This window comes from Balaenoptera physalus (assembly GCF_965194825.1).
Source record: "Balaenoptera physalus genome assembly, chromosome: 3".
NCBI classification, from domain to species: domain Eukaryota; kingdom Metazoa; phylum Chordata; class Mammalia; order Artiodactyla; family Balaenopteridae; genus Balaenoptera; species Balaenoptera physalus.
The window spans coordinates 44,013,983-44,038,633 of NC_138890.1; the positions used below are offsets into that span (position 1 = coordinate 44,013,983).

Here is a 24,651-nt window from a genome sequence, read left to right on the forward strand (position 1 = left end):
CTGTAGAGACGTGTAGAATAGGGTCTGAGTTCATTATTAAGTGTCTTTTAGGTTGTAAAGGGGTTGGTTCTAATGTTTTTTTCCATAAAATCTGGTCAGTCTGAAGTTTGAGAGATAATATAAAAAATTTAGCTATAAAAATCATAAACATGAGGTGAGGCAAGGAGGAAATATTTAACTGAATTAGTTTTATTATTCATTTCAAGTAGAGTTATCTATCCCCATTAATTGGATTAAAATTTATATTTAGTACTGTCTAGTTTAGGTTAGTGACGCATAGGTTTTAATGTGATTTGGGTTATTTGGACCGCTTGTGTAAATTCCAAGTACTTCCCAGAAACCAGGATTGTGGAGTAATGAACTGCTTCATTTTAGAAATGTGGTTATGCCTTGTAAGGGTTAATACCTTGCTTTAGGCAAATCAAAGTGGAAAATAAACATTGCCCTAATTTTACAGACTGCCTGTGTAATTCTCAAAGTTTTTATGTATATGAAGTTGCCTACTATGCAAATAATTCAAATATGTTAATGGTGCTAAGTGATACATCTCTTCATCTTATGTGATTAACAGAACCTGATCACCATTACGCAAGGGGCTGAAACTGTTGCAACAATGATTAATGATTGCTGAACAATATATGCCTCACTAGAAATCTCTTCCTCCCATGATTAATCATCTCAGATAAAGTTTTCAGATGGGGCAACACATATTGCCCCAGTTTCCATTCTTATTCTGTTTTCTAGATCAAGCAGATAGAAAATCAGCATAAAGTTTACCTTTATCCAGCAGTCTTCCTTAAATTAGTTTAAATTGTTTAATACATAGAACTAATTGTAAAACTCTTAATTCAATCTTTTTTGTAAAGAAGATCAAAGACATGTTTTAGCAAAACCCGGAAGTAGTGAATATCAGCCCAGTTCTTATATTAAATTGTTGGTAGAACTTGGGGTTTCTAAGTGAATTATTTTCTCTTTTAAGGTTGCTTACATTACAAAATGGTAATAGAAGATATAATTTTAAAGATTTAATGTTATTGTTCTCTTGATATTTAGCATAATGAGACACAGCATCACAGTGGTTGGTTACCTTTTAGGCTAGACAAAATGTATTTCCAAGTTGTAAGTGAACATGTAGTGCAAAGAAATGGTGTTAATTAACTTGGAACTACATACTCTTGGCTTTCAGATGACAGTTTATATGTAGCTCTTTCTTCACCTTTGCTTTTTTCAACTTCCATTAATTCATATTTATCTGTTTGTCCTTTTCTTAAAGCAAGGTTTGTTTACTTAGTATAGCCTAGTTAAAAAAATTTTTTTTCAAGTATCACTTGCCTGTATATTTATTGTGTTCCCAATAGCTAGTATTATGTATGCAGAATTTATAGAAGCTTGACTTATACTTTTATATGGCATACCTAAAGGAAAGAAAGTGTGATGCTTTGCCTCTCCTCTGTCTTTTCACAATTAATCCAAAGTAACAATAAACCTCAAATGGCACTTACTATATATTAAGTTATTCAATCTTCGCAACTTAGATTTTTTAAAAAGTATGGCACAGGGGACTTCTCTGGCAGTCCAGTGGGTAAGACTCCGTGCTTCCACTGCAGGGGATGGGTTCGGTACCTGGTTGGGGAAGTAAGATCCCACATGCCTCACGGCATGGCCACATAAATAAATAAAAGCTCTTCTTTAAATAAAATAAAAATAAAAAGGCACAGAGAAGGTTAAGCAAGGTCACACAGCCAGTAAAATACAAAATCCGTTCTCTTAAATATTTCAGTCTATTAATTAACCTATTAATTTTTATATTATTAAATGCATTAAATCTTTTTTATGCATTAAATCTTAAACTTGTCATAATTATACTTTGAAGCATAGTGATAGTTTTGTTTCTTTTTTTAAATATTAGCATGAGTTCCCCTCTTAAGACTATACCCCGCTTTTTACTTAAATAGATTGAACAGTCCCATTTGAAGTAAACAATGTACTAAGGTTACATATCATGGCTCTCTGTAGCCTTTGTGTTGTCAGCGGAAGCATGGCCAAATGGGTGAGAACTTCTTACAGAAATTTACTAATCCTAGTCTTAATTTTATTGAGTTTTTGGGTTTTTCTTTTTAATGAATTTGGGGTTTTATTTACATGAGATGGTATAAATCATAGTTGGATTTCTCTTTGAACTTTTCCAAATAATGAATGAACAAAATGAGTTGAACTGTCTGATTTTACTGAGTTACTCCTTGCATGAGGATTCTGGATCTCCCAGCAAAGAGTTTAACCAGTTTAGAGTTTTTTTCTTGTTTTTTGGGGATCTCAGGCTAGTTCATATTTGTTTAGCTAGAAACATATTTGATATGCAAACTTAGGTTGAAGGAAAGTTTTAGTTTCTGCAATTTCTTTGTGTCACCTCAGACCTGCCAATGCCAAGAGATGGATTTTACTTTATATGTGGAAGTTTTATTTTTTTCTTTGCCACCTTGTTAACACTCGTGGAATATTCATGAGAAGGAATAATGTCCAGATGGAGATGGTACCTGCAGATGTTAATCTGGATGGACACAGATAAGCTCTAATTTGTTTCAGTTGGTAGATTGTCATATGTGTTCTGTGCATTTCAGAAACTTTCTTACCCTTCTTTCTTTCTCAGTAACAGCAGCAAGTGGGAATGGAGACTTTGGTGACTGGAGTGCCTTCAACCAAGCCCCATCAGGCCCTGTTGCTGCCAGTGGTGAGCTCTTCAGCAGTGCCTCACAGCCAGCTGTAGAGCTTGTCAGTAGCTCACAACCAGCTTTAGGCCCACCTCCAGCTGCCTCAAATTCTTCAGACCTGTTTGATCTTATGGGCTCATCGCAGGCAACAATGACATCTTCCCAGAGTATGAATTTCTCTGTGATGAGCACTAATACTGTAGGGCTGGGTTTGCCCATGTCAAGATCACAGGTAAGTTGTCTGCCTCCCTTGGAAATTGTGATTCATAATCTTTGAGATGCTCTAACTAATCTAATGGCAGATTAGCATAAAACAGAAAAATAAGCAAGTGATACATAGATTACTTTTGTACATTGCGTTTACCTTGTGTCCTTTCCCCTGGAATAGTCATTTGGGTTCTCCAGGGCAAGGCCTTCTCACTCATCTTGCTGTCCATGCAAAGCCAAGTGTGATGCCTTGCACAGAGGAGGCATTTGTTGAAAATTTATTGAACTAATAAACAAATTGGAATTTAATAGTTTAAAAAATTGTTTTTAAGAAGAAGGAATAGAGGAGTTCCCTGATGGCCCAGTGGTTAAGACTCTGCGTTTCCACTGCAGGGCGTGTGGGTTCGATCCCTGGTTGGGGAACCAAGATCCCGTGTGCCGTGTGCAGCACGGCCTAAAAATAAAAAATTAAAGATATTAAAAAAAAGAGAAGAAGAAGGAATAGAGATATATTGCTAATATAGAAAATTATTCTCTAAAATAATGAATGTTCTTCCCTATTCTGGACCTGCTCTACATTATATGATGTTTATATAGACTCTTCTTTCAACTCTTATTTTCATAAAGGAAAATAACTAAACAGGAACTTTTAAATTCACTTTTTAAAATTAAATCTAAATTACCTAATACTAGCTTAGACTTCAAACAAGTGCAGAATATATGTGTCTGAGTTGTACCAGGAACTTGCTATTTTTGACTCAGGCTATTTGGAATATTTGTTTATGATGCTAATTATTCATTTTAATATGTAGATTCTCCTATTTTGGGTGTTAGGATGAAGGAAGAGAAGAAAGAAGCAGAAAGGTGACTGATCTGTATAACAGATATTAGACCTAACATTAAGAAAAAGGACCTGAAAGCCATACCAGTACCATTAAATTGAACTGAACAAGCTCAAGCTAGTTTACTCTGTTTCTTTCATATGGTCTAAGCATAAAGCCAATCTACTAATTTGCAATCTTAATTGCAACTGTGTTGTGAGTCTTTGCATTGGTCCATTTTTAATTATTCCTCCTATTCGTATTTATTTCCCTTTTTCTGTCCTTGTTACAGTTATTCTGGTAGTAACTACCAGGCACCTCTGCTGCTTTTTCCTGAATTTCTCCTTTCTTCTGTATTGGTCCGTACTGTATCAGATGCCACTAGTGTTGCTCGCTTTAGGCAATAGAAATATACGTGGAGCAGGGATATGTCGGTCAGGTTATGTGGAATATAATTTGCTGTTTTGATGGGTTTGTTTTTTTAACATGAGAAATCATACCCCGAATTCCATTTTGTAAGAATAAATTTCCACTTGTATATTTGCTTAAAGTTGTACTAACCCGAAGTTAATAGTTGCCCCAGGATTGTGGCTTCTAGACTTGGGGTGATGGGAGGATAAATGTTAGTGTAAATATGTTAGTTTTTTCCCCACCCCAAACATGATTTGGACTTCAGAGAAATATTATGGGAACCTGGTGATTCAGGATATTGAAGACCTTAATGTAGAACATTTGTGGTTCTTATTGGTTTCAAGAGTTTATTACAAAGTCTAGTATATATTTGGAGTTACTATGATTAAATTGCCATCTGGTAATCTTTATAGAGCAGATGCTTAATTTTTAGAGCATTTTTCTATTTTCCAGCCTTTGCAAAATGTTAGCACAGTGCTGCAGAAGCCTAATCCTCTCTATAATCAGAATACAGATATGGTCCAGAAGTCAGTCAGCAAAACCCTGCCCTCTACTTGGTCTGACCCCAGTGTAAACATCAGCCTAGACAACTTACTACCTGGTATGCAGCCTTCCAAACCCCAGCAGCCATCGCTCAATACAATGATTCAGCAACAGAGTAAGTTACTGCAAGACATCCCATTTCTTTGTATACTTGTAATCCTTTGCCCTTATGCCGGGACTACTTCAAGCCATGAAATAAAACTGTACTGAAAGCAACTGTGTATTCACTTAAGATTTTTTTCACATAATACCTGGTATCCCTCCTGGCACATTGAATTGCTTTGTATTCTGCTCTTGACATGGTAACATTTATTGTATGGTGGTGAGTTTTGGGAGCCTGATCACTAAAATAAAAGTATTTGTTGAGAAAAATTTTTAATATAGGCAGATATGTCAAGAAACAAAAATCATCTGAACTCCATAATCCAGGGATAATCACCATTAATTCATACTTCTTCACAGTCCATCTTTTCTAACCACATTTTTAATACTTGAGATCATTCTGTCTATATTTTGTTTCTTGCAGTTCATATTCAACATTATTGTTTTTTCTGTTGAATATTCTTAAAGAAAGAAAGCATGATTTTTGGATCTTTATAGTTATCCATCATATTAGTGTGCAGTTCCTCTATTGTTGGTTATTTCAGTTGTTTCCAGCTTTTTCCTATTATAAATAACTCCATGGTTTTGTATAAATCTTTTTACTTGTGATTTTTTTCCCTTAATATAATGTTCTAAAAATAGAGTGAGTCAAAGGATATAAACTTTTTAAGGTTTTTGATACACAGTAGCTCTTGACAACTTGTTAGGTCTGATTCAGTAATAGATTTTATAGGAATGGTTTTAAAGTGCCTGATGTTTTCCGCTAGCCCACTCTTACTGTTGCTACATCTTGGGGAAATCAGAGCTAACAGCCACTGAATATTTCTCAAGAGTAAACAATACAAGTTAATTGACTTCTCTTATAAAAAATCACTATAAAGTAATTTTATTGGAGCTTACAATTATTGATGGTCAGGAAAATTGTATTATTTTTCTGCTCTGTGAATCTAAGAATTCAGTGTGATAAAGTTCTTTTGTCTCTTTTCTTCTGTTAGATATGCAACAGCCTATGAATGTGATGACCCAAAGTTTCGGAGCTGTAAACCTCAGTTCTCCATCGAACATGCTTCCTGTCCGGCCCCAAACTAACCCTCTGATGGGGGGACCCATGCCTATGAGCATGCCCAGTGTGATGACTGGCACCATGGGAATGGCCCCTCTTGGAAATAGTCCAATGATGAACCAGAGCATGATGGGCATGAACATGAACATAGGGATGTCAACTGCTGGGATGGGCCTGACAGGCACAATGGGAATGGGCATGCCCAACTTAGCCATGACTTCTGGAACTGTGCAACCCAAGCAAGACGCCTTTGCAAATTTCGCCAACTTTAGCAAATAAGAGATTGTAAAGGAGCAGATTGAATGAAGGATTTTTAGTGGTGCAGATAGGTGATGTTGGGATGGAAAATGCTAGTCAACTCCCCTTTCTTTCATCAATTAATTAAAATAAATCTACATTAAGAACCAAAAAGGTTGTTTTATAAAAGCGAAATATCTAGTATTTCAGATGGCCAAGCAAGGGAGCTTCAGATGAGGCAGTCAGAATCATTTATCCCAGTGAGACAAGACCACAAATGGGGTAGTGAGACCACTGAAAGCCTTTATAAATTGAGGAGCCCATTTTAATATCATAATATGTGGGAATACTAGAATAGGGCTGAATAAATGTGTTTGTTTGAATCTCTAATTTTATACTTTTCTTTTCCTGAAGAACTTGATTTTTCTGTCCCTGAATCGCCTTGTCACAATTGGGTCTGTTCCTTTTACTACCACTCTTGAGTCCATATATGAAATCATTAAAGTTGGATGATCAGTTTTTTATAAAAATATATATTTTTGTCCAAAAAAGGCATACATATGTGATTATGGCTAAATCAAAGGTAACTGGAATGTATATACTTTTGCTAATGTTCCAGCAGTACTGCTATTATACTATCCAAATTTTTATTGTAACAAAACCTCTTTAAGCAATTGGTGATAGCTATGGGATTTTTCCCATTTCTTCTGCTATAATTATCCTGTGCAGAACTCGGAAAAATATTTTTTTCAGGACTGCTCTATGGTTTCCTTTAAAAGAAAAGAGAAAAAAAAACCTCCAGTATTTTTATTTGTTCTTAGCAGTCATTATTTACACTTTGCAGTGATAACTTGGCAAGGCTTCCTTCTGTGTTTATCCCTGTAGGCACCATGTAATAGTCAGGAACAGTCAAAAAGAAAAATATTTATTTTTTTTTTGGTGTCTTTTCAAAAAATTGAAAAGGGTAAAAATCCATTAAGACCTTAAATATAAATGTTAGAACTCAACAATGTTGGCTTTTAGATTTTATACAGTATTGTTTTGGTTTTGAGTGTATATAATATGGCATTAGCAATATGGTTCCAATAGAGAGGAGTTAAATATATATATTATTAAAGGAGACCTGTAGCAGTCAAAGATTTTATTGATTTAATGGCAAATAAAGGAAATTAATTAAAATGTTTTTGTTTTCCTGCTGTAATTCTGCATTAAGGTCACATGAAAATCATGATTCTAGAGTTTGGAATGCAAAATTGTTTCACCCTCAAGCTGGGAATATTTTTTAAAATAAATACTATAATATAGGCATCAAATTATTACCTCCCCACTTTGTGTTGAAATTTTTTTTTATTAAATTGATAAAACTTTGTTTCCATTGTATTCATAATATAGTTCTGTTATACATAACATTAAAATGTTCATTAAAATCAATGTTGAACTGCTTTTTCTTTCATTATGTTAGACATTTGAGACCGTTTGGGGAAAAAATAATTATAATTTGGGCAAAGTAATTTTTATAAATAATTTAAAATTATTTAATGACTTCTCTATTCCTTCCTATCAGACTCTGCTGTTAGGAATTAAAAATGAAGCAGCAAAGATATCCTGACCTGCTCCATTCTTGCTAATGTTCCATCTACAACATTTCTAATTAGGCAGAAATTCATGTACTTCAGCTAAGTGGTAATGAAAAGTGATTCATTTGCTGAATAAGAGATGAGAGAGAGTGTAATTAGCTGACTGTGGTTTTTAATCTTTCAACAATTCAATGTGTTTAAATTAGTTTCAAAGAATAGGAGCTTTCAAGTGTTGTTACTTCAGAGCAATCAAGCCAGGCTCTGGTGGCAGCTTGGAGAATATCTTCACTGATATTTAAAACCCGCAATCTTAAATGAATGTTTTCTTTAAATTGAGAGGTATGGCATCACCTTTTCAAATATGTATGATTCTTAAAGGAAATAAATATTTTGTTTCTAAACTTTCGTGTTTAAAATTTCTTTCTAATAAAACTGATTTATTTCTAAAGCATTTTCTTTACTACTATGCCTTCTTCCAATGTTGTATTCTGAAGACAGAAGGGAACCCCTACCTTAGTTATTACTGTACCTCAACGTACAGTCTGCTATCTTACCAGTATTTTTTGTTTCAGAGCCCATGAAAGAGGAAAACAAGAATTGCCTTATTGGGGTTCCATTCAATTTAATGACTTGTCTCTAAAGGGGTTATTAAGTGATACCTAAAGAAAGGTCTGAATACCCCAAAATAGTTTGGAGCTGGCAAGAAAATACTCTTCTTTAATAATCTGTTGGGCTCCCTTTTGCCCATCCTGTACTTCTTTCCTTTTTCAATAGCTTCTCTGTTGTATCTGTTTTTCATTTTGCCTACTATTTTGGGGAGAGAAGGGGAATTAGTTACTGTTCTTGCAATTTACATATAATGTGTGAATCTCCCCTGCCATTCCAGATTCATTTTTTTCCCTCTTAAAATGTTTTTTACTTCTCTGATATGATCTTCAGGAACCATAAATAGATAACAGTGTTCTTGTACAGTACTTGGGATGTCTACTTTTTTGTTTAAAATAAATTGCCTGAAACCCATAATGCTGTTGGTTAGGAGCTAGTCACTAATAAGTTGAGGCCTATAGTTACTTATATTGGGGAAGGGTTAATATTTGGGAGGGAAGGGTTAATACTTTTTTCTTCTCAAATATTTTTGAAACAGTAAAATAAAGCTAACTGTCCTAAGCACAGAACACACCTTACGGTAAATAGATTTCTGAAATAAACTGGCTTCGTGTTTCAGCTCTCCTGGGAGACAACACTGCATTGTGGAAAGAGCATGGACTTGGAAGCAGACAGATCTAATCCCATTTCAACCCCTCACTGTCTGTGTGACACCTTAAATCAATTGATCTTTTCTGGGCCCTAATACATTTTTTCTAAAAATAACTTAAAATCTGGAAGTGTTGAATAATTAAAATAAGTGAGATCAGCAGCACTGACATATATATGCTGTAAATGTTTCTCTGCCTCTCATTTTTATTATTTATGCAAATGTGCTTACATATCAGGAACTTCCTATGTGCCAGTCACTGTGCTAACCATTTCACATGCATGTCATTTAATCTGCATAGCAAACCCAAAAACCTCATACTCCTAAAAGGAGTGTGTAGTTAAGAAAGCCTGAGAGGGACCTCCCTGGTGGCCAAGTGGTTAAGAATCCGCCTGCCAATGCAGGCGACACGGGTTCGAGCCCTGGTCCAGGAAGATCCCACGTACTGTACAGCAACTAAGCCCGTGAGCCACAACTACTGAGCCCGTGCACCACAACTACTGAGCCTGTGCTCTAGAGCCCACGAGCCACAAATACTGAGACCGCATGCCACAACTACTGAAGTCTGTACGCCTAGAGCCCGTGCTCTGCAACAAGAGAAGCCGCCACACCGCAATGAAGAGTAGCCCCTGCTCGCCGCAACTAGAGAAAGCCTGTGTGCAGCAATGAAGACCCAGTGCAGCCAAAAAAAAAAGGTTTAAAAATAAAAGCCTGAGAGACTGTCATTAAGCTGATTTCTAATTGAGGATTTTCCTATCTGCCTGTATTTAATTTTCTTTTTTTAACCAACAAGCAAATTGTAAACGAGCTGCTTTGTGAATGTATTGACTCACTTATACTTACCACATTAGTGCAGATGTGAGGGAGAGAACTATGAAAGTGAGCTCTTGACTTGCCACACAAATAACCCTCAGAATGTTCTCAGCTTTTAGAAGCAGTAGAGATCTCAATTTTTCTATTGACTTCTTGCAATTTTCTTGACTAAGATCTTGTTATTCTAATATCCAGAGAAGCAATCTGATATAAAAACTAAAAAAACCAGAAACATAAAAGAGGATTATTTTCTCTCTTTTTCTTTTTTTCTTCGGCTGCTTGCAGGATCTTAGTTCCCCAAACAGGGATCAAACCCACACCCCCTGCAGTGGAAGCACAGAGTCCCAACCACTGGTCCACCAGGGAAGTCCCTAAAAGAGGATTTTATGTTTACTTTTAACTCATTATGACCTTAATTCTTATGTGTCTTCCTTCTATGAAAATGGCAGCCTTGCTAATGCACTGCTCTCACAGACATAATAAGCAGCTCCTAGCACCCCTTCACACTGCATTGGCTTACCCCAGTGGGAGGGGGGGGGGAATCAGCATGCAGCCAATTCAGATGCTTAGTTTCCCAGGGATTTTGAATGGATTTGAAAGTCCTGATGAGCAAACATAATTTTCATTTGTTACCCTTAAAAACAAGTGTCAGGAATTCCTTGGAGGTCCAGTGGTTATGACTCGGCGCTTTCACTGCGGTGGCCTGGGGTTCAATCCCTGGTCAGGGAACTAAGACCCTGCAAGCTGCGCGGTGTGGCCAAAAAAATAAAAATCATAAATGTCATTACTTTAAATAACTGAGTCCTGGACTATGGAACCCTACATTTCCATTTGATTTTTCTGAACTGTCCATCTGTGTTCTTTAAATGCTCCAAGCACATTTCTTCCATTTGAGATAAGAGTGCTTAGAGTTGGTATATGGAACAGTTTGACCTCAGGACGCCCTTAATGCCATTAACAACTAATGAGGACCCCAAAGAGCTTTTGTTTATGTGGGTCATATCTGTTAATACTAACAAATAAAAGGTGAGAAACTTTAAAAATATTAATTGGTTTTATAGTAACAAGCCCATCACCTGCCAAATTACAATTTTATTAAAAACTTTTTCAAAATAAAAACCTGTGAGAAGAGTGGCATTGTTTTACATTTCTGAAAATCTCTTTATTACCTGGCTTAGTAGAATACAGCTGGATTCTCTTACCTGCTTCTGCATTCGATCTGCTGTGCCATGTTGTTTTGGTGGAAATACATGAAAAAAGTCAGGCCTCAGAAATATGTGGTTGGAAAAGGTGGAACCTCGCAGGTCCCCTGAATGGGTCTCAGGGCGCCCCAGTTGTCCTCAGGCCACGGGTAACTGCTCCTGTCTGTTGCGAATTAACAGATAAGTATTTCTTAGTAACTATGTATCCATTTACTTGATTTATTCTGTTTATAAGGTGATCTGCTTGAGGTACAAAAAATGTAGTTTTGCCTTTCACTTCAGTCACAAGCAAAATGCTTGTCGTGAACTTGCTATCTGGACCCTGAATATTAAAAATTGGTGACACCAGAGCTCTTGCTCAGTTTTCAACATTATTTCTTCTGATACATAGTGCATATTTACTAGCTTTTTATAATTATGAAGACATAAGTTTCTTACCCACTTTAGGTTTTTTAAGGAAAGCTTAGATTGAGAGACTGGGTGCTGAGTGCTTTGTGAATTATAAACCTTTTGAACCTCCTTTTCTGTCCTTTGAGAAGAGAGAGTAAAACGGGTCAAACCTGAAGGCCTCTGAGTTGTTTGCAAGGGGGCCTGGCAACTTTGTACACTGTTCTCTGTCAAATACTTCACAGAAGGATATGGCTATAGAAATAGTGCATCCACATTCATAGTGTTCCTTATGAATCCTAGATAAATTTTATCCCTAACATGGAGGAATCCAGCAAGATTTCCATCCTCTTCATGAAATGGCGGTAGCTAGCTCTGTCCTTATATACATCAGCTCCCTTCATTGTCATAACCTATGGAACAATGACCTCCCTCTGATAAATACAGAACAGGTGTGTCAGAAACAAATTAACCAAAACTAGCTTTGCAAAGATTGTTGTGCAGGGTCCCCAAAACAGATTTCCAGTAACTGATCACCATGGTCAGCCTTCAGTAAGTATGCCTGGCAGAGTTTTAATCATGGAAATAGGAAGGAAATCCTAGGCAGAATTCCCTCCCATATCAGAAGAGCTCTGTTTTGGAAACATGCATATAGTAGTCACAGAATCAGCTTTTGTTAATGAATGAAGTGTTGAAGGTTTGATCTTTTGTGTCTGGTAATTTATAAACCAGTTTTATTGGACTGTATTTTCTAAAATGTAGCTAAAATATTAGGTAGTAGACTGAGTTCCAGTATTCCTAGATTTTTTTCATGATATTTCACTTCTCAGTCATCAAAAATTTAAATCTAGGAAAACAATCACAAAACAGTCAAGATAAAAGTGTAGAAAGTCCAAACACTCCCAGCTAGGAAACAAGACTACAATGTGGTAATGAGCCACTAAACCAGAGGACCACCACTCACATGTTCTTCCATGTGTTTATGCATGCAGAGATCTGAAGAATGATGAGAAGGAGCCAGCCCTGTGAACTACACACGTGAACACCCCAGGTGGACAAGAAACATCAGAAGTTTAGTAGGGTGTGTCCAGAGCTTGATGTAGAAGGAGTGGGACTGGGGAGATAAGCAAGGACATGGTAATAATAGGTGCTTTGGGCAATCTACAGATTTAATGCAATCCTTATCAAATTACCCATGACATTTTTCACAGAACTAGAATTCACTAGTCCTAAAATTCATATGGAACCATAAAAGACCCACAAATGCCAAAGTATTCCTGAAGAAATAGAACAAAGCAGGAAGCATAACCCTCCCAGACTTCAGACAATACTACTAAGCTACAGTAATCAAAACAGTGTGGTATTGGCATGAAAACAGACATATGGATCAATGGAATAGAATAGAGAGCTCAGAGATAAAGCCACAGACCTATGGCCAATTAATCTTCGACAAAGGAGTCAATGGGAAAAAAGTCTCTTCAGCAAGTGGTGTTGGGAAACCTGGACAGCTGCCTGTAAATCAGTGAAGTGAGAGCACACTCTCTCACCACACACAAAAATAAACTCAAAATGGCTTAAAGACTTAAACATATTACATGACATCATAAAACTCCTAGAAGAGAACATAGGCAAAACAGTCTCTGACATAAATGGTACCAATGTTTTCTTAGGTCAGCCTCCCAAGGCAATAGAAATAAAACAAAAATAAACAAATGGGACCTAATCAAACTTACATGCTTTTGCACAGCAAAGGAAACCATAAACAAAACCAAAAGACAACCTACAGAATGGGATAAAATATTTGCAAACAATACGACCAACAGGGGCTTAATTTCCAAAATATATAAACAGCTCATACAACTCACTGACAAAAAAACAAACAACCCAATCCAAAAATGGACAGGCGATGTAAATAGACATTTCTCCAAAGAAGATATACAGATGGCCAGCAGGCACAAAAAAAGATGCTCAACATCGCTAATTATTAGAGAAATGCAAATCAAAACTACAGTGAGGTACCACCTCACACCAGTCATAATGGCCATTATTAAAAAGTCTACAAATAACAAATGCTGGAGAGGGTGTGCAGAAAAGGGAAACTTCCTACACCATTGGTGAGAATGTAAGTTGGTGCAGTCACTGTAGAAAACAGTATGGAGGTTCCTCAGAAAACTAAAAGTAGAATTACCGTATGATCCAGCAATCCTACTCCTGGGTATATATCTGGATAAATATATAATTCAAAAAGATACATGCACCCCTATGTTCATAACAGCACTATTCACAATAGTCAAGACATGAAAATAACCTAAATGTCCATCAAAAGATTAATGGATAAAGAAGATGTGGTACATATATACAATGGAATACTATTCACCCATAAAAAAGAACAAAATAATGTCATTTGTAGCAACATGGATGCAACTAGAGATTATAATACTAAGTGAAGTAAGTCAGAAAGATAAAGACAAATACCATATGATACCACTTATATGTGGAACCTAAAATATGACACAAATGAACTTATCTATGAAACAGAAACAGAATCACTAACATAGAGAAGAGACTGGTGGCTGCCAAGGGGGAGGGAGTGGGGGGAGGGATGGAGTAGGAGGTTGGGGTTAGCAGATGTAAGCTTTTATATATAGAATGGATAAACAACAAGGTCCTACTGAATAGCACAGAGAACTATATTCAATATCCCATGATAAAACATAATGGAAAAAAATACATATTTTAAAAAAGGAATGTATATATGTGTATAACAGATGCAATTTGCTGTACAGCAGTAATTAACACAACATTGTAAATCAACTATACTTCAATTTAAACAAAGGAGCCACAATTTCTCCCTTTAAAAATGCACAAACACTTTATACTTTTTTTTTTTTAACATCTTTATTGGATTATAATTGCTTTACAATGGTGTGTTAGTTACTGCCTTATAACAAAGTGAATCAGCTATACATATACATATATCCCCATATCTCCTCCCTTTTGCGTCTCCGTCACACCCTCCCTATCCCACCCCTCTAGGCGGTCACAAAGCGCCGAGCTGATCTCCCTGTGCTATGCGGCTGCTTCTCACTAGCTACCTATTTTACATTTGGTCGTGTATATATGTCAATGCCACTCTCTCACTTCGTCTCAGCTTACCCTTCCCCCTCCCCCGTCCTCAAGTCCATTCTCTACATCTGTGTCTTTATTCCTGTCCTGTCCCGAGGTTCTTCAGAACCTTTTTTTTTTTTTGTAGATTCCATATATACGTGTTAGCATATGGTATTTGTTTTTCTCTTTCTGACTTACTTCACTCTGTATGACAGACTCTAGGTCCATCCACCTCACTACAAATAACTCAATTTCGTTTCTTTTTATGGCTGAGTAATATTCCATTGTATATATGTGCCACATCTTCTTTATCCATTCATCTGACGATGGACACTTAGGCTGCTTCCATGTCCTGGCTATTGTAAATAGAGCTGCAATGAACATTGTGGTACATGACTCTTTTTGAATTATGGTTTTTTCAGGGTATATGCCCAGTAGTGGGATTGCTGGGTCATATGGTAGTTCTATTTTTAGTTTTTTAAGGAATCTCCATACTGTTTTCCATAGTGGCTGTATCAATTTACATTCCCACCAACAGTGCAAGAGGGTTCCCTTTTCTCCACACCCTCTCCAGCATTTATTGTTTGTAGATTTTTTGATGATGGCCATTCTGACTGGTGTGCGGTGATACCTCATTGTAGTTTTGATATGCATTCCTCTAATGATTAGTGATGTTGAGCATCCTTTCATGTGTTTGTTGGCAATCTGTATATCTGCTTTGGAGAAATGTCTATAGAGGTCTTCTGCCCATTTTTGGATTGGGTTGTTTGTTTTTTTGTTACTGAGCTGCATGAGCTGCTTGTAAATTTTGGAGATTAATCCTTTGCCAGTTGCTTCATTTGCAAATATTTTCTTCCATTCTGAGGGTTGTCTTTTCGTCTTGTTTATAGTTACCTTTGCTGTGCAAAAGCTTTTAAGTATCATTAGGTCCCATTTGTTTATTTTTGTTTTTATTTCCATTTCTCTAGGAGGTGGGTCAAAAAGGATCTTGCTGTGATTTATGTCATAGTGTTCTGCCTATGTTTGCCTCTAAGGAGTTTTATAGTGTCTGGTCTTACATTTAGATCTTTAGTCCATTTTGAGTTTATTTTTGTGTATGGTGTTAGGGAGTCTTCTAATTTCATTCTTTTACATGTAGCTGTCTAGTTTTCCTAGCACCACTTATTGAAGAGGCTGTCTTTTCTCCACTGTATATTCTTGCCTCCTTTATCAAAAATAAGCTGACCATAGGTGAGTGGGTTTATCTCTGGGCTTTCTATCCTGTTCCATTGATCTATATTTCTGTTTTTGCACCAGTACAATACTGTCTTGATTACTGTAGCTTTGTAGTATAGTCTGAAGTCCGGAAGCCTGATTCCTCCAGCTCCGTTTTTCTTTCTCAAGATTGCTTTGGCTATTCGGGGTCTTTTGTGTTTCCATACAAATTGTGAGATTTTTTGTTCTAGTTTTCTGAAAAATGCCATTGGTAGTTTGATAGGGATTGCATGGAATCGGTAGATTGCTTTGGATAGTATAGTCATTTTCACAATGCTGATTCTTCCAATCCGAGAACATGGTATATCTCTCCATCTGTTTGTATCATCTTTAATTTCGTTCATCAGTGTCTTACAGTTTTCTGCATACAGGTCTTTTGTCTCCTTAGGTAGGTTTATTCCTAGGTATTTTATTCTTTTGCTTGCAATGGTAAATGGCAGTGTTTCCTTAATTTCTCTTTCAGATTTTTCATCACCAGTGTATAGGAATGCAAGAGATTTCTGTACATTAATTTTGTATCCTGCTACTTTACCAAATTAATTGATTAGCTCTAGTTTTCTGGTAGCATCTGTAGGATTCTCTATGTATAGTATCATGTCATCTGCAAACAGTGACAGCTTTACTTCTTTTCCAATTTGGATTCCTTTTACTTCTGTTTCTTCTCTGATTGCTGTAGCTAAAACTTCCAAAACTATGTTGAATAATAGTGGTGAAAGTGGACAACCTTGGCTTGCTCCTGATCTTAGTGGAAATGGTTTCAGTTTTTCACCATTGAGAACGACGGTGGCTGTGGGTTTGTCATATTTGACCTTTATTATGTTGAGGTAAGTTCCCTCTATGGCTACTTTCTGGAGGGTTTTTATCATAAATTGGTGTTGAATTTTGTCAAAAGCTTTTTCTGCATCTATTGAGATGATCATATATGGTTTTTCTCCTTCAATTTGTTAATATGGTTTATCACATTGATTTGCGTCTATTGAAGAATCCTTGCATTCCTGGAATAAACCCCACTTGATCATGGGGTATGATCCTTTTAATGTGTTGCTGGATTCTGTTTGCTAGTATTTTGTTGAGGATTTTTGCATCTATGTTCATCAGTGATATTGGCCTGTAGTTTTCTTTTTTTGTGACATCTTTGTCTGGTTTTGGTATCAGGGTGATGGTGGCCTCATAGAATGAGTTTGGGAGTGTTCCTCTCTCTGCTATATTTTGGAAGAGTTTGAGAAGGATAGGGGTTAGGTCTTCTCTAAACATTTGATAGAATTCACCTGTGAAGCCATCTGGTCCTGGGCTTTTGTTTGTTGGAAGATTTTTAATCACAGTCTCAATTTCAGTGATTGTGATTGGTCTGTTTATATTTTCTATTTCTTCCTGGTTCAGTCTTGGAAGGTTGTGCTTTTCTAAGAATTTGTCCATTTCTTCCAGGTTGTCCATTTTATTGGTATATAATTCCTTGTAGTAATCTCTCATGATCCTTTGTATTTCTGCAGTGTCAGTTGTTACTTCTCCTTTTCCATTTCTAATTCTATTGATTTGAGTCTTCTTCCCTTTTTTCCTGATGAGTCTGGCTAATCGTTTATCAATTTTGTTTATCTTCTCAAAGAACCAGCTTTTAGTTTTATTGATCTTTGCTATTGTTTCCTTCATTTCTTTTTCATTTATTTCTGATGTGATCTTTATGATTTCTTTCCTTCTGCTAACTTTGGGGTTATTTTTTGTTCTTCTTTCTCTAATTGCTTTAGGTGTAAGGTTAGGTTGTTTATTTGAGATGTTTCTTGTTTCTTGAGGTAGGATTGTATTGCTATAAACTTCCCTTCTAGAACTGCTTTTGCTGCATCCAATAGGTTTTGGGTTGTCATGTTTTCATTGTCATTTGTTTCTAGGTATTTTTTTGATTTCCTCTTTGATTTCTTCAGTGATCTCTTGGTTATTAAATAGTGTATTGTTTGGCCTCCATATGTTTGTATTTTTACAGACTTTTTTCCTGTAATTGATATCTAGTCTCATAGCATTGTGGTCAGAAAAGATAACTGATACGATTTCAATTTTCTTAAATTTACCAAGGCTTGATTTGTGACCCAAGATATGATCTAACTTGGAGAATGTTCCACGACCACTTGAGAAGAAAGTTTATTCTGTTGTTTTTGGATGGAATGTCCTATAAATATCAATTAAGTCCATCTTGTTTAATGTATCATTTAAAGCTTGTGTTTCCTTATTTATTTTCATTTTGGATGATCTGTTCATTAGTGAAAGTGGGGTGTTAAAGTCCCCTACTATGATCGTGTTACTGTCGATTTCTCCTTTTATGGATGTTAGCAGTTGCCTTATGTATTGAGGTGCTCCTATGTTGGGTGCATAAATATTTACAATTGTTATATCTTCTTCTTGGATTGATCCCTTGATCATTATGTAGTGTCCTTCTTTGTCTCATGTAATAATCTTTATTTTAAAGTCTATTTTGTCTCATATGAGAATTGCTAGTCCAGCTTTCTTTTGATTTCCATTTGCATGGAATATCTTTTTCCATCCCCACTTTCAGTCTCTATGTGTCCCTAGGTCTGAAGTGGGTCTCTTGTAGACAGCATATATATGGGTCTTGTTTTTGTATACATTCAGCCAGTCTATGTCTTTTGGTTGGAGGATTTAACCCATTTACATTTAAGGTGATTATCAATATGTATGTTTCTATTACCATTTTCTTAATTGTTTTGGGTTTGTTATTGCAGATCTTTTCCTTCTCTTGTGTTTCCTGCCTAGAGAAGTTCCTTTAGCATTTGTTGTAAAGCTGGTTTGGTGGTGCTGAATTCTCTTAGCTTTTGCTTGTCTGTAAAGCTTTTAATTTTTCCATCAAATCTGAATGAGATCCTTGCTGGGTAGAGTAATCATGGTTGTAGGTTTTCCCCTTTCATCACTTTAAATATGTCCTGCCACTCTCTTCTGGCTTGCAGAGTTTCTGCTGAAAGATCAGCTGTTAATCTTATGGGGATTCTCTTGTATGTTCTTTGTTGCTTTTCCCTTGCTGCTTTTAATATTTTTTCTTTGTATTTAATTTTTGATAGTTTGGTTAATATGTGCCTTGGCGTGTTTCTCCTTGGATTTATGCTGTATGGGACTCTCTGCGCTTCCTGGACTTTATTGACTATTTCCTTTCCCATATTAGGGAAGTTTTCAACTATAATCTCTTCAAATATTTCCTCAGTCACTTTCTTTTTCTCTTCTTCTTCTGGGACCCCTATAATTCGAATGTTGGTGTGTTTAATGTTGTCCCAGAGGTCTCTGAGACTGTTCTAAATTCTTTTCATTCTTTTTTCTTTATTCTACTCTGCAGTAGTTATTTCCACTATTTTATCTTCCAGGTCACTTATCCTTTCTTCTGCCTCAGTTATTCTGCTATTGATTCCTTCTAGAGAATTTTTAATTTCATTTATTGTGGTGTTCATCATTGTTTGTTTGCTGTTTAGTTCTTCTAGGTCCTTGTTAAACGTTTCTTGTATTTTCTCCATTCTATTTCCAAGATTTTGGATCATCTTTACTATCATTATTCTGAATTCTTTTTCAGGTAGACTGCCTATTTCCTCTTCATTTGTTTGGTCTGGTGGGTTTTTACCTTGCTCCTTCATCTGCTGTGTGTTTCTCTGTCTTGTCATTTTGCTTAATTTACTGTGTTTGGGGTCTCCTTTTCACAGGCTACAGATTCGTAGTTCCTGTTGTTTTTGGTGTCTGCCCCCAGTGGCTGAGGTTGGTTCAGTGGGTTGTATAGGCTTCCTGGTGGAGGGGACTACCTGTGTTCTGGTGGATGAGGCTGGATCTCGTCTTTCTGGTGGACAGGACCACGTCCGGTGGTGTGTTTTGGGGTGTCTGTGACCTTATTATGATTTTAGGCAGCCTCTCTGCTAATGGGTGGGGTTGTGTTCCTGTCTTGCTAGTTGTTTGGCATAGCATGTCCAGCACTGTAGCTTGCTGGTCGTTGAGTAGAGCTGGGTCTTAGCGTTTAGATGGAGATATCTGGGAGAGTTTTCACCGCCTGATATTACGTGGAGCCTGGAGGTCTCTGGTGGACCAATGTCCTAAACTCGGTTCTCTCGCCTCAGAGGCACAGGTCTGACACCGGCTGGAGCACCAAGATCCTCTCAGCCACATGGCTCAGAAGAAAAGGGAGAAAAAAAGAAAGAAAAAAACAAAATAAAGTTATTAAAATAAAAACTTTTAAAGTAATAAAAAACAGAAAAAAAAGAAGAAAGAAAGAAGAGAGCAACCAAACCAATAAACAAATCTACCAATGATAATAAACTCTAAAAACTAAACTAAGATAAACATAAAACCAGAAACAAATTAGATGCAGAAAGCAAACCCCAAGTCTACAGTTGCTCCCAAAGTCCACCACCTCAATTTTGGGATGATTCGTTGTCTATTCAGGTATTCCAGAGATGCAGGGTACATCAAGTTGATTGTGGAGATTTAATCCGCTGCTCCTGAGGCTGCTGGGAGAGATTTCCCTTTCTCTTCTTTGTTCGCACAGCTCCTGGGGTTCAGTTTTGGATTTGGCCCCACCTCAGCGTGTAGGTCCCCTGAGGGCATCTGTTCTTCGCTCAGACAGGGCGGGGTTAAAGTAGCAGCTGATTAGGGGTCTCTGGCTCACTCAGGCCGGGGGGAGGGAGGGGTATGGAATGTGGGGCGAGCCTGCAGTGGCAGAGGCTGGCATGATGTTGCAACAGCCTGAGGCGCACCGTGTGTTCTCCTGGGGAAGTTGTTCCTGCATCACGGGACCCTGGCAGTGGCGGGCTGCACAGGCTCCCGGGAGGGGAGGTGTGGATAGTGACCTGTGCTTGCACACAGGCTTCTTGGTGGCTGAAGCAGCAGGCTTAGCATCTCGTGCCTGTCTCTGGTGTCCGCGCTGATAGTGACGGCTCATGCTGGTCTCTGGAGCTCGTTTAGGCGGTGCTCTGAATCCCCTCTCCTCGCGCACCCCAAAACAATGGTCTCTTGCCTCTTAGGCAGCTCCAGACTTTTTCCTGGACTTCCTCCTGGCTAGCTGTGGTGCACTAGCCCCCTTCAGGCTGTGTTCACGCAGCCAACCCCAGTCCTCTCCCCGGGATCGGACCAAAGCCCGAGCCTCAGCTCCCAGCCCTGACCTACCCTGGCGGGTGAGCAGACAAGCCTCTTGGGCTGGTGAGTGCTGGTCGGCACCCATCCTCTGTGCGGGAATCTCTCCGCTTTGCCCTCTGCACCACTGTTGCTGCACTCTCCTCCGTGGCTCTGAAGCTTCCACCTCCCGCCCACCCCTGTCTCCGCCAGTGAAGGGGCTTCCTAGTGTGTGGAAACTTTTCCAACTTCACAGCTCCCTCCCAGAGGTGCAGGTCCCATCCCTATTCTTTTGTCTCTGATTTTTTTTTTTCTTTTGCCCTACCCAGGTACGTGGGGAGTTTCTTGCCTTTTGGGAAGTCTGAGGTCTTCTGCCAGCCTTCAGTAGGTGTTCTGTAGGAGTTGTTCCACGCGTAGATGTATTTCTGATGCATTCGTGGGGAGGAAGGTGATCTCCACATCTTACTCCTCTGCCATCTTGAAGGTCTCCTATACTCTTAATAATTTGTAGTAGAGTTTAAAAGCTTAAAAGAAATAATCGTTGCTTTGGGGGCTGAGGTAAGTGATTACTTCACTGTCCTCAAAAGTTCCTCAGAGGGAACTATGACCACCAGAGGTGGTTTATTCTAAAGGCATAGCTTGCTTTCATTGCCATGGTTGTCATACGGCTCACTTTATTTATTTTTAAATTTTTATTGGAGTATATTTGATTACAAAGTTGTGTTAGTTTCTGCTGTACAGCAAAATGAATCAGTTATACATATACATATATCTATTCTTTTTTAGATTCTTTTCCCATATAGATCATTACAGAGTATCACAGGGCTCCGTTTAAAAACTTGACTTGGACTTTAAAAACTTGAGTGGAAAATTGTATGGCAAGAGTTTGATATTTATTGTTGAACCTGAAATACATTAATAGTGAATTTATATGTGAAAGATATGAATTTTTGGTATCTAAGGGGCATTTATAAAGACAACTTGAGTATTTCAAATAGTCATAACTTGCATTTGCATATTAGTTTACAGAATGGATTCACACTCATTTCCTCCCTGATATTCACAATAACCCTAAGCTAAGAAGGTGAAACAGTTATTATCCCCTTGTTAAAGATGAGGAAACAGGCTCCAAGACAGCAAAGCTGTCAGTGAAGCCATGTCTCCTAGGATAGGTTTTTGGAATCCAAATCCAGTTTTATTCCACTATCCCTCATTACTCCTCTATTAATATTTCTGACCTTTTAATTTAAAGACTGTACATGCCATACAGATGTACTGTCAGCTTTTTGTTACATATCCCTGATCTCTGACCACATTGTCCAAGATGCCACACATAGTAGACCGCTAGTAAATGGTTAACTCTTATGTTTTGTAAGTAAGCACTAAATGTTTACGAAGTCTATTTACATTTTCTAAAGGTTACCAGCTGGAGAAGAGCCACAGAGCGAATAAAAACTGATCTAATCTGAAGAGTAAACCTTTTATTTCTTTTGCAGGAATGGTGATATAACTTGCACAGGACATTAACCAAATCTCAAAGTCAGGGACTTCCCTGGAGGTGCAGTGGTTAATGTAGGGGACATGGGTTCGATCCCTGGTCCAGGAAGATACCACATGTTGCGGAGCAGCTAAGCCCATGCACCACAACTACTGAGCCTGCGCTCTAGAGCCTGTGAGCCACAACTACTGAGTCCACGTGCCACAACTACTGAAGCCCATGCACCTAGAGCCCGTGCTCTACAACAAGAGAAGCCACCACAATGAGAAGCCCGTGCACCACAACAAAGAGTAGCCCCCGCTTGCCACAACTAGAGAAAGCCGTGTGCAGCAATGAAGACCCAACACAGTCAAAAATTAATTAAATAATTTTTTAAAAATCTCAAAGGCAGAAAATTCCAGCAGATTTGGAGTAGTGTAACACAAAGGCTCCTCAAGGGATGAGAAGATATATTAAGAGCAAGCCACAGTACAGTTGGATGGTCTTGGATTACTTGTTTAGGAAATCCATTTCAAAAAGAGTACTGCAATGTTTTCTAAAGATTATGTGCTCTAGGCTATTTTTAATTTGCTCCTGTGATTCTTGCATTTGAGAAATAGAATTGAGATGCCCAGTCACCAAATAAAAGTAGAAGTGGAAATTCTAGATTTAAGGTGCTCTTAAGGGAATATTTGGATTGACATCTTTAGAATAGGATTTTTAAAGGGCATTTAGAGACATTCAGGGGTTAAGATGGCAGAGTAGAAAGACCCTGAGTCTTGGTGTGCTCACCTCCTCTCACGAGCACACCAATATCACAACTATCTGCAGAACAACCATTGATAAAAAAAAGAGTGGAACCTCCCAGAAAAGATCTTCTACAACTAAAGACATAAAGAAGGAACCACAATGAGATGTGTAGGAGGGGAAGACTCACAATATAATCAAGGCCCATTCCTCTATGTAAGCAACCCACAAACTGGAGAATAATTATAATTGCAGAGGTTCTCCCACAGGAGTGAGAGTTCTGAGCCCCAAGTCGGGCTCCCCAGACTGGAGGTCCTGCACCAAGAAGATGAGCCCCCAGAGCATTTGGCTTTGAAGGCCAGAGGGGCTTAATTTGGGGAGTCCAACAGGACTGGTGGAAATAGAGACTTCACTCTTAAAGGGCACATTCAAAATCTCACATGCGAAAAAAACCACTGTTACAGAAAGATAGAGAAGATGAAAAGGCAGAGGGCTATGTACCAGATGAAGGAACAAGAAAAAACCCCAGAAAAACAACTAAATGAAGTGGAGATAGGCAACCTTCCAGAAAAAGAATTCAAAATAATGATAGTGAAGATGATCCAGGACCTCGGAATAAGAATGGAGGCAAAGATTGAGAAGATGCAAGAAATGATTAACAAAGACCTAGAAGAATTAAAGAACAAACAAACAGAGATGACCAATACAATAACTGAAATGAAAACTACACTAGAAGGAATCAATAGCAGAATAACTGAGGCAGAAGAACGGATAAGTGACCTGGAAGACAGAATGGTGGAATTCACTGCTGCGGAACAGACTAAAGAAAAAAGAATGAAAAGAAATGAAGACAGCCTAAGAGACGTCTGGGACAACATTAAACGCAACAACATTCGCATTATAGGGGTCCCAGAAGGAGAAGAGAGAGAGAAAGGACCAGAGAAAATATTTGAAGAGATTATAGTCGAAAACTTCCCTAACATGAGAAAGGAAATAGCCACCCAAGTCCAGGAAGCGCAGAGAGTCCCATACAGAATAAACCCAAGGAGAAACACGCTGAGACACATAGTAATCAAAGTGGCAAAAATTAAAAACAAAGAAAAATTATTGAAAGCAGCAAGGGAAAAACGACAAATAACATACAAGGGAACTCCCATAAGCTTAACAGCTGATTTCTCAGCAGAAACTCTGCAAGCCAGAAGGGAGTGGCATGATATACTTAATGTGATGAAAGGGAAGAACCTACAACCAAGATTACTCTACCCGGCAAGGATCACATTTAGATTTGATGGAGAAATCAAAAGCTTTACAGACAAGCAAAAGCTAAGAGAATTCAGCACCACCAAACCAGCTCTACAACAAATGCTAAAGGAACTTCTCTAAGTGGGAAACACAAGAGAAGAAAAGGACCTACAAAAACAAACCCAAAACAATTAAGAAAATGGTCATAGGAACATACATATCGATAATTACCTTAAACGTGAATGGATTAAACGCCCCAACCAAAAGACATAGACTGGCTGAATGTATACAAAAACAAGACCCATATATATGCTGTCTACAAGAGACCCACTTTAGACCTAGGGACACATACAGACTGAAAGTGAGGGGATGGAAAAAGATATTCCATGCAAATGGAAATCAAAAGAAAGCT

General features: G+C 37.8%; 3 protein-coding genes and 1 long non-coding RNA gene across 9 annotated transcripts in view; 2 read left to right on the top strand and 2 right to left on the bottom strand.

Annotated features, from left to right (window-relative positions):
• The window catches only part of CLINT1 (clathrin interactor 1), a 66,370-nt gene extending 58,847 nt beyond the window's left edge, over nucleotides 1–7,523 (top strand). For 3 of the 6 annotated variants that reach the window (XM_082453906.1, XM_082453909.1, XM_082453908.1), the window contains 4 exons: nucleotides 2,648–2,940; nucleotides 3,750–3,779; nucleotides 4,601–4,805; nucleotides 5,788–7,523. In XM_082453906.1, the coding sequence (XP_082310032.1) occupies nucleotides 2,648–2,940; nucleotides 3,750–3,779; nucleotides 4,601–4,805; nucleotides 5,788–6,134 (875 nt within the window). In that variant the 3' untranslated portion in view covers nucleotides 6,135–7,523. The remainder of the gene's footprint in view (nucleotides 1–2,647; nucleotides 2,941–3,749; nucleotides 3,780–4,600; nucleotides 4,806–5,787) is intronic. The other 3 variants (XM_082453910.1, XM_082453911.1, XM_082453907.1) reach the window with 2 other exon arrangements.
• The window catches only part of LOC309656971, a 222,452-nt gene that overhangs the window by 53,247 nt on the left and 144,554 nt on the right, over nucleotides 1–24,651 (bottom strand). The window lies entirely within an intron of this gene.
• SOX30 (SRY-box transcription factor 30) overlaps nucleotides 1–24,651 on the top strand; it is a 165,049-nt gene that overhangs the window by 17,592 nt on the left and 122,806 nt on the right. The window lies entirely within an intron of this gene.
• LSM11 (LSM11, U7 small nuclear RNA associated) overlaps nucleotides 9,982–24,651 on the bottom strand; it is a 57,130-nt gene continuing 42,460 nt past the window's right edge. The window contains exon 5 of the mRNA XM_082453939.1: nucleotides 9,982–11,102. Within this exon, the coding sequence (XP_082310065.1) occupies nucleotides 11,078–11,102 (25 nt within the window). The 3' untranslated portion in view covers nucleotides 9,982–11,077. The remainder of the gene's footprint in view (nucleotides 11,103–24,651) is intronic.